The sequence below is a fragment of the Sinocyclocheilus rhinocerous genome, unplaced genomic scaffold (assembly GCF_001515625.1).
Source record: "Sinocyclocheilus rhinocerous isolate Xijiao unplaced genomic scaffold, SAMN03320098_v1.1 scaffold585, whole genome shotgun sequence".
NCBI lineage: Eukaryota > Metazoa > Chordata > Actinopteri > Cypriniformes > Cyprinidae > Sinocyclocheilus > Sinocyclocheilus rhinocerous.
The window spans coordinates 107,763-117,736 of NW_015630024.1; the positions used below are offsets into that span (position 1 = coordinate 107,763).

Sequence of the window (9,974 nt, forward strand, 5' to 3'; positions counted from 1 at the left end):
AAGTGTGAAAGCACCCTTAAAGTCAAGATTCTCAGAATAAGGGACCATTGTGAAATGCCGCGATGTGATTGGTGCGTTCATGTTGACAAGGGTGACATTGACTTCAAATTTGTAATTAATCACTGTAAATCCGAGGCTTTTATTAGAGAAAATCTCTTTTAGAATTTTATAGAATTTCCTCTCTCTTTCCTTGTAAAAAGTGCTACATGTGAATTTTTTGCTTTAATATCTTGGCAAATATTTCTCTTTCTTAGACTTAATGGAGTTCTCACTTAGGTTTCATTGAAATATCGTCTTTGTTTCTACTGAAATGGACAGCTGTTGACATTAAAAATTAATCCGAATAGTGTAGCACAGATAATTTGGTCTTGTTTTTTAAATTTTGATATCTTGATTTGATATCATACTGTTCTGCTCAGAGCAGAGGCCACATTCACAAAGCAAATATTGTGTTGTTGAGCTGTTTATTGGCCTCCCTGAGGTAAAAGGCTGACTGTGTTAGGTTTGAGTGTGTGATGACCAGACTATCATCCGAACGTGGCGTTTTGATTTCCATGGTCATTTTGGATGGTGGGAGAGTATGACAGGTCACATGTCCAACTCTTCTCCCGTCATGTGTCCTGCTCTCATAATATTTAAACCAGTGAAACGGCCAAAATGAAACACTGTACAAGATGCTACGGTTAACATTGAGTGCTGTCACTCTGATGTACCTGTTGGTTTGGCACGCTGCATGTGCCTGGAACGTGTCGCTAAAATGCAAGGAGGACACAACAGCGTTCCTTACGGAATTACAGAAAGATACTCCAAGCAAATATGCAGTCTTGAGTAAGTAATAATGCCAGATTTTACTAAAGCATACTTCTAAGCGTATACATGAATGGGGGTCATGTTTTCTAGTTGTGGATTGAGGTGTAAAATTAAAATTTTTGTGCCAAAGTCAAGTCATTTATATTTAACAATATTTATAATATTTGAAACATTGTTTCCATAATTGAAACATGGTTATTTTTAATATTGTGTATATTATTATTTCATTATACTGTTTGTTTTATATATTTTTTTTTTTTTTCACTTTATCAGTTTGTTTTATTTTCCTTAATTGTATTATTTAATATTGAGTTATAATATTAGACACATAGTTTAAAATCTAAAAACCAATTATTTATATAATTTAATATTTTGTGTTTTATTATTTATTGTTTATCATTTTTTTCTTTATCTATATTATGATGTTTGTTTTTAAATATTTTCTCCATTTTTTATCAGTTTATTTTTCTTAATTGTATTATTTAATATTGAGTTATACCCCCGGTTTCATATACAAGACTTAAGCCTAGTCCTAGTCTAAAATGCATGTCTGGGCTATTTCAACTGAAAGAAACTTGCACTTAGTGATCTTAAAATATGTCAGATTCATTGTTTTGTCTCAAGATGCACACTAGTAATGTTTTTATCTATGGCATATTTATAAAAGTTACTTAAATGGCCTAATTTAACTATGGCGAAATCCTGGCTTAACCTAAACCCTGTCTGTGAAACCGGGCCATAGTATTAGACGCATCATTTAAAATCTAAAAAATATTTTTTATATATTTTTCATATTATGTATATTTATTGTTTAGCATTTTTTCTCTTTATTATTATGTTGTTTTTATATTTTCTCTCTTTATTTATCAGTTTATTTTTATTTTCCTTAATTGTGTTGTTTAATACTGAGTTATCATGTTGGACACATCATTTAAATTCTTAAAAAAAAACATTTATTTATATATTTTTTAATATTATGTATATTTATCTTTTTTTCTGTATATTTATTTTTCCTTATTAGTAATAGTAGTATTGATTTCTGAAATTTGAAAATATTAAATATCTTGGAACTATTTATTTATTTTTAATATTATGTATACTACTATTGTATTATTATTATTATTATTATTATTATCTCTCTTTATCAATGTTTTATTGTATTTATTTATTTGTTTATTTATTTTTGATGTTTTTCATTGTGATTTAATTTCTTCTATCCTGCTCCACTTGTTGTTGTAGTGTACGATGCATTTGGTAAGATTGGCAGTGATGTTGAAGGAGGGAACGTGAACAGACCTGGGTCTCTGAGAGAGTGTCTGTCTGTGGAGGGCCCGGAGTTCAGGGGACAGTACTGCCAGGTGTTCCTCAAACAGGTACCCTCACACAAACACAAAATGCACAATATATACGCCTCATTCCACTAAGAACCTGAAAACAAATCATTATTATTATTTATTTATTTATTATTTTTTTTAGAGTGTGTTTTTCTCAAGCCAGTGTGTGTTAATCCTTAATTTCCAAATAATGCATCTATTATGATTAAATAACCAGATACTGTCTCGAATCGAAAAAGCGTGTTTGATGGTGATATTATTCTGCTTTGCAGGACAGTGTGGAGTATTTTGTGGGTGTTTGCGTTCCAGACTCTTGTACAGAATCAGAAGTCCAGACGCTAGTTGTTTATGGTCAGTGAAATCATTGTGTTTAAAGGGGTCATATGATGCGATTTAAATTTTTCCTTTTTCCTTGAAGTGTTACAAGCTCTTGATGCATAAAGAAGATCTGTAAAGTTGCAAAGACTAAAGTCTCAAATCCAAAGAGATATTCTTTATAAAAGTTAAGAGTCAACCACGCCTACCTAAAACGGCTCGTTCTAACACGCCCCCACATGTCTACGTCACGATGTGGGAAGATTTGCATAACGCCGCCCAAATGTTCACGCAAAGAAAGAAGGTGTAACTTTTATTCTCATGTAGTATTGTTGCTGCCAAAGCCGTCATGTCGTGAAGACGCTGTGTGTTTCGTTGTGAACGCGAAAACTACTTTGTTTGGTCTTCCAAAAGAGGACGATATCCGCTTCGTCATGCCTGGAGCTGATCCGTGCTGGTCACTGAGGAAATACATCAACTTCGCGCTGTGGATCGCCGGATCGGCTTTCACCGTGGACGAAGCGGAGTCCAGACCGGGGTCGTCACATGTGGTTGCCGCAAGACCTTAACCTTAAACCGCATAAACACATTTCATTACACCAAATACACAAAATAATGTTCTTTTTAGCAACATCATATGACCACTTTAACATTTATCTGATCCACACAAAGACCCAAGTATTTAAACACTTGCACTGCCCTTAAAATGTATTTGTCATTGCATTAGAGAAATGATTGAACCTTGTATCATTTATTTGATAAGCAAAAAGTATAAATCTAAAAGTATAAATCACATTTGTTTTTGTGTCTGCAGATGCGTTTGATCAGAAACAAATCTTTTTACTTCCTTCTGTGCCTTCAATCTTAATGGCGGATTCCACGCTTGGTGTATTCATGATTCAATGCCTCAGTGATTCCCCTCATGCAGACCTGTCTGCCATAGTCTGCCTGTGAGTAACACACACACACACACACACACACACACATATATGTGCACAACATGTGGGTTCAAGCCTACAATGGGTGTTTAATTAAACAGATTCTGTTGCTCCTAGTCTGCTCATTTTACATAGTCTTTGTACATTTTTAGAAGTAGAAGTAAATTTACTTTACTTATGGCACTTGTACATGCCACAGTGCTAGCTAGAGTGTTGTGTTTGTGGTTTCCATGGTGTTGCTAAGGTTGTTTTGAGACTTTTAATACAGTTGTTAGGGTGTTCTAGGTGCTTGCAAATAAGGATTTTTTTTCTTTCACAATTGTTATCATAATAATGTGAAGATTCCATGGCTGAATTAGTGTTTCGTGTGTCTCAGGTTTGTGTGTTGTGCGTTATTGGCGCTTCCTCTCATAGCTTCCATCTGTGTGGCGGTATTAAAAAGGAAGCGAATGAGAGAGGAGAGGCCAGGGCTGGGTTTCGCTCATACCTCAAACACCAACCAATATGGCGCTCTCTTGACTAATGGCTCAGCCAATCAGAGGAAAGAGAGCAATGCTGCCCTGGATACCACACAGACGAGGGACCAAAATGCAGAAAATGACCGGCAGAGCATCTCAAAAAGCAAGTGCACACACAAAGACACATACAGACACTCATCTTACCATTTATAGCAAACGTGACTGATTTGACCCATTCTTTTCTCGCATTATTACCCCCTTTTCGCTTCCTCTCTTCCTCGTATATTTTCTTTTACAGCTGTGTCATCGTGCCTTCAGGCGCTCTCAGTACAGAATAGCAGTCAGGGGTTACTCGCCACAGAAAGCTCTGGAAGCAGTTATTCCTCTCTGAATGGCATCCGTATCCTCAGTTTACTCTGGATCATCTCAGGCCACACCGTGCAGCTCAGCGCCTGGAGTAACCTGGGTGAGAGCGAGGGGAAGGGGAAGATATCAGTGTATATGCACTACTTTAATTTTAAGACATTTTGTCCATGTCTCGAACTTTCACCTGATTTGTTTCTGTGTAGATAATGATAAAAGGTGGAAGGAAATGGTTGAGAGGAACCCTCTGTATGTCTTTGCCTTCAGTGGGCCAGTGTATCTAGCGGTTGACTCTTTTCTGCTGCTAGGGTAAGATACACCACATCTCATATTAGACAATATTAGAAGTCTTGAGGCCTGATCATACCAAGAATGATAACTATAAAAATAAAAAATAGTAATAACTATATTAGTGTCCACATCAAGGCACGATATCACTCTGTTTATTATAAGCACACGCTGCAATTATGTTGTCTGTCACTTTAAATGCTCGAGTTCTATAAAGTTGGGTAGATTCTGATTGACTGTCAATGTTTTTATTGTTATTTTATTAATTATTTATTTTATAAATTGTATTTTTCTAAGTAGTGCAGTAAATGATTATATGACATTTAATATTCTTTTTTTTTTTGCATTTGTGAATTTGAATAGTTTTTTTTTATTCATAAATAATATATTTTAAACTATAATAAACTAGTGAGTATAAACATAACATATGAGTGTGTGTTGTGTATATTTATTATGTAAATACACACACATACAGCATATATATTGAAAATATTTACCTGTATTTACATGTATATATTTATATTCATATAATTTATATCATATATAAATAAATTTAATATGTAAACGTAACATTTTTCTTAAATATATACATGCATGTGTTTGTATTTATATGTACATAATAAATATACACAGTACACACATATTATGTAAACAAAAACTTTTATTTTGGATGCGATTAATCGCGATTACAGCACTAATAAATATATTAACAATATAGATTTAATTTGAGGAAATTAAAAAAAAAACATTGACCATGTTGCAAAAAATTAAATATAAATAAATAAATAAAATTGTAAAAAAAAAGATTCCATTGTTCGTAGTTAATGTGGTTCATAAAGGGATATGTTATGGCATAATCTCCAACTTGTAAGAAGAATTGATTATTTAATATTGACAGTGTCTTGTTTGTTTGCTTGTGTCAGTGGTCTCCTGAGTGCCAGATCACTGCTGAGCTCCATCCAGAGGTCAGATAACACGCTTAGCTTCAGTCTGGTGGCTCATTTCCTCTTCAAGCGTTTCAAGCGGTTAGTTTTATCTTTACAGCTTCCAGTCAAGACACATGTTAGTTCTACACCACAGTTTTCAGGGTTGATTTTCTGATAATTTTTTGCTTGTAATAATTCTTGCCATGTGTCCAGGATTCAACCTCTCCACCTCTTCATCATGTGCTTGACCATTGGACTCTTCTCCATCGTTCCGAGAGGGGTCTTCTGGTTCATAGCAGAGGATGAGGTCTACAGCTGTAAGAAATACTGGTGGTCGAACCTGCTCCTCATCAACAACCTCTTCACCATCACAGACATTGTACGTCTAGATTCATCTTTTGATTAATCTTTATTTCACTTGTGTTTCACAGCACATGTTTAAAAGTACATGGCATTATTATTATGAAAATGTTTTTTTTTTTTTTTTTAAGTGTGCACCCTGGACATGGTATCTCTCCATTGACTTCCAGTTCTATGCAACAACACCTTTTCTGATATTCCTGTACAGAATGTAAGTTTAGTTCTTTTGACTGTATAATAAATACAGAATTTATTAAAAGAACATAACCACACCACCCTATATATGTTAGACGTGGATGAATTTTATCTATCTATCTATCTATCTATCTATCTATCTATCTATCTTTTTAATATTGGTGTTAAATGTGGCCATTATATTTATTAAATTTTTTGCGTCGTTATAGTAATGCACAAATTAATTTTTTTTATTTATTTTTTAAGGGTGATTCTCAGTAGATTCTAACACAGTAAACATATTATAATAAAGTAATAAAATAATGTAATAATAAATAGCATAAATTAGCTTTAGAACAGTAGAACGAAAAAGTTTTTACAAATTATTATTATAAAAAATTTTATCATTCAAAGGTTTGGGGTCTGTAAGATTTAGTACAAAAGAAAAATCCTGTTTTCACAGGATATATAACATTGTGAAATATTATTACAATTTGAAAGAACTGTTTCCTACTGTAAAATATTATAAAAATTTAATTTATTCCTGTGATGGCAAAACTTAATTTTCAATGTCACATGATCCTTCAGAATCATTTTAATATGCTGAATAAGAAATATTTATTATTATCAATGCTGAAAACAGTTGTGCTTAATATTTTTTGTGTGCTCATTTTTTTTTTTTTTTTTTGGAAACCACGACAGTTTTAGAAATCATTTGTAACATTATCTTACCACTGTCACTTTTGTTCAATTTAATGCATCCTTGCTTGCATTAGTATAAGAATGATATTTTTTACATTGCAGTAATGCAATACTAAATGTCTTAATCGTTCTAAAAACAGGCTTTGTTTTCTTTAAACAAACAATGAGTTCTCATTTAATTTTTAGAATTTCTGAGTAAAATCTGAAATGTTCTTGACAGGTTTTGTGAAATTTACCAATGTCAAGGTTGCCAGTTTTTCCCAGGTTATAAACAAAACCTCTTTGCTTATTTCCAGAAACAAAAGCGTGCTTGTCATTGTGTCGGTTATTCTCCTAATGATCTCCAGTGTAACAGGAGCCCTGATCACCGGTTTGCTGCATCTCCCTGTGCACCAGCCAACCACACTGTAAGAGATCATTTCTTAATTACAACGTTAAACTGAGAAAACGCTTCCAATGAGACGTAATCACACGGGCAATGCATCCATTTCTAAAACACTGTGATTAAGGCCTCTAGCAGTTGCCAAGTGCAATACCAAGGCAGTTTTAGTACCAAGAGTCTGATTTTTGTTCACTCAAATGTTACATAATTGTTTCAGATTGTTTTATTCTGTACTTGTTTCAGGGCATACGAAAGCTATTTTCAGTATTACTACAACAAACCCTACACAAGATATGGGCCGTATCTACTGGGCATTCTTGCCGGAATATACATGACAACCAAGAAAGAGGCACTTATAAAGCAACAGGCAATGTCTTTAATGCTTTTTTAATTGCTTTTTTACATCAAAAAGGAGTTTTCAGTCTCATAACAGATCATTTTTGCTATGTGACAGTGGCAGGCAGTCATAGGTTGGCTCTGCTCGCTGTCAGTCATGGCCCTCTTAGTGGGATTGGCCTATGTGCTGAGAGAGGTCCCGCCCTATCCGTCCCTAACCCATGCTGTTTATCAGGGGACGCACCGCTCACTTTGGGCCCTGGCTTTGGTCTGGATCATCCTGGCCTGCGAGGAAGGATACGGAGGTGGCAATATTGTGAAATATTATTACAATTTAAAATTTTAATTCATAATTTACAACCAATTTCTATTTAAAAAATATTTTAAAATGTTGTTTTTATTCCTGTGGAAAAGCTGAATGCTGAATGCATCATTACTTCAGTCTTCAGTGTCACATGATCCTTCAGAAACACTTTGGGCCCTGGCTTTGGTCTGGATCATCCTGGCCTGCGAGGAAGGATACGGAGGTAAAAAGAAGAGCTTTGAAATCTCAGATTTGAGTAAATAATTAGGATAAATAATGGATAACACACAACTGTGAGCCAAATAAAAAATGCATATAATTGGTCTCTGTTGAAACATACCTAAATATTTATCTGTCTGCACAGGGTTTGTGGATAAAATTCTGTCTTTAGGCCTGTGGGCTCCTCTGTCTAACATCAGCTTTGCCTGTTATCTGATCCACCCAATCATTATTATACTGTACAACGGCAAACAAGAGACAACCATGCACTATACAGACTTCAACTTTGTAAGTATTACCTTCAAATAAATGCAAATGAGAGTAGGCTGGACAGTGTGCATTTGATCAAAATTAGTGCTGTCAAACGATTGATCGCGATTAATCGCATCCAAAATAAAAGTTTTTGTTTACATAATATAGGTGTGTGTACTGTGTATATTTATTGTGTATGTATAAATACAAACACATGCATGTATATATTTAAGAAAAAATTGTTATGTTTATATATTAAATATATTTATATATAATATAAATTATAATAATATAAATATATAAATGTATATGCATGTAAATATTTTCAAAATATATACTGTGTGTGTGTGTGTATTTATATATACATAATAAATAAACACTGTACACATACATATACTGAATGCATCATTACTTCAGTCATCAGTGTCACATGATCCTTCAGAAACCATTCTAATATGCTAATTTGGAGCTCAAAAACACCACTACTTTTTGTCAATATCGCTAACAATATATATGTAAAATGATTGTTTTTTTAAGCAAGTGGTTTATCATAATAATAGGTAGTTCATCTTTCTGGATGCCATTTTTAATGATAATTTTGTCATTTTTTTCTCTCATTTTCTGTTCTCAGTTCTACCTGTTTCTGGGTTACCTGCTGTTGACAGTCTCTGTAGGTTACGTGTTAACTGTGCTAATTGAAAAGCCGTATCTCTTCCTGCCAAAACGATAAGTCCTGCTTCAATACCTCAAGACTGGAAGGTGAAGAGATGATTTAAATCTATTTATATATTTTAGAGAAACAAGAAGATTTCAGTACAGTATATTCATTAAGTAGAATTATTCATTCATTGTCCCCCATTTTCTCAATTTATTCTGTTCGAAAGCTGTAGATTGCTGTTTATGAACCATGTTAGAGGGCTTTGGTGTTGTTTTTTTGAATGCATTAAATGATTTGATGTACAGAATTAACAGATGAACGTTTATTGTTACAGTGTATGTTGTAGTGCCTGTTTTTAGTAACTTACAGAGAGTAAACATTTTTTTTACAGTGATGGCATCGGATGGTAACACCATGGTACTTAATTTTACAACAGCACGTTTTTGAGGTACGCAGGGATGTGCGCATATTCTGACGCAGGAACGTGAACATGAGTGCCTCAAGTGTGAGCAGTGTGTAACAATAGAACAATGACCGGACATCAGTATCTGCAGCGACCGCATCTTAATTGCAGGAAGTGATGGATGAGTCATTTAACAATCCATAATTTTGAAGTAAAAAAAAAAATCCCAAATCATCCCATTAGACATTTCAGAACACAAAGAAAGCTTTCAAGTAACAGTACTGCATAAATCCTTGTTAATCATCTTTATTTGGGATGCCGCTAAACCTTTTTTTTCCAGATGGTCTAAAGCACTGGTATTATAACTCGAGTTCGCAATATATTGTACTGTATCTCCTAAGTTCTTAAAATGTGTGGTCATAAATGCTATTACCCACCTGTGTGCATGCTGTAATCAGGCAAGTCACACAATCTTAATTATGAGAGGACAATCAACATCAAGAGGCCGATCAAGTATTCAAGAGGCCAATTAGCTATTTGACAACTTAGAAATACAGAACTACTTTAAAACTCCATGCAACTCATTTTGAGCTTTGTGGTCCACTGCAATGTAACAAGTTAAAACTCAATTAAAGTATTGCAATAAATTCTGTTCTGTTCTGAATGGAATACTAACCTAATACCTATCAATTACTGCACAGTATAGTTTTTTTTTTTTTTTTTTTTTAGGTAAAGCAGTAAGACCAAAAACA

At 33.9% G+C, this 9,974-nt stretch overlaps 1 protein-coding gene across 1 annotated transcript; it reads left to right on the plus strand.

The window, feature by feature from the left end:
* Positions 1–674: 674 nt before the first annotated feature.
* On the plus strand, positions 675–8,891 carry oacyl (O-acyltransferase like). The gene is made up of 15 exons (XM_016551943.1): positions 675–828; positions 2,050–2,183; positions 2,417–2,495; positions 3,274–3,409; positions 3,774–4,018; positions 4,154–4,321; positions 4,425–4,527; positions 5,430–5,531; positions 5,646–5,811; positions 5,924–6,003; positions 6,965–7,075; positions 7,294–7,417; positions 7,505–7,691; positions 8,055–8,197; positions 8,793–8,891. Exons 1-15 carry the CDS (start codon positions 675–677, stop codon positions 8,889–8,891), a joined length of 2,031 nt encoding a protein of 676 aa, XP_016407429.1.
* The last annotated feature ends 1,083 nt before the right edge of the window (positions 8,892–9,974 follow it).

What these genes read in the sequence shown, in the direction of transcription:
- oacyl (XM_016551943.1), top strand. Translation starts at nt 675, where the DNA reads ATGCTACGGTTAACATTGAGTGCTGTCACTCTGATGTACCTGTTGGTT. An exon ending in CTCTTCAAGCGTTTCAAGCG is followed by an intron (nt 5,532 to 5,645) that starts GTTAGTTTTATC and finishes CCATGTGTCCAG; the next exon opens with GATTCAACCTCTCCACCTCT. An exon ending in ACTATACAGACTTCAACTTT is followed by an intron (nt 8,198 to 8,792) that starts GTAAGTATTACC and finishes TTCTGTTCTCAG; the next exon opens with TTCTACCTGTTTCTGGGTTA.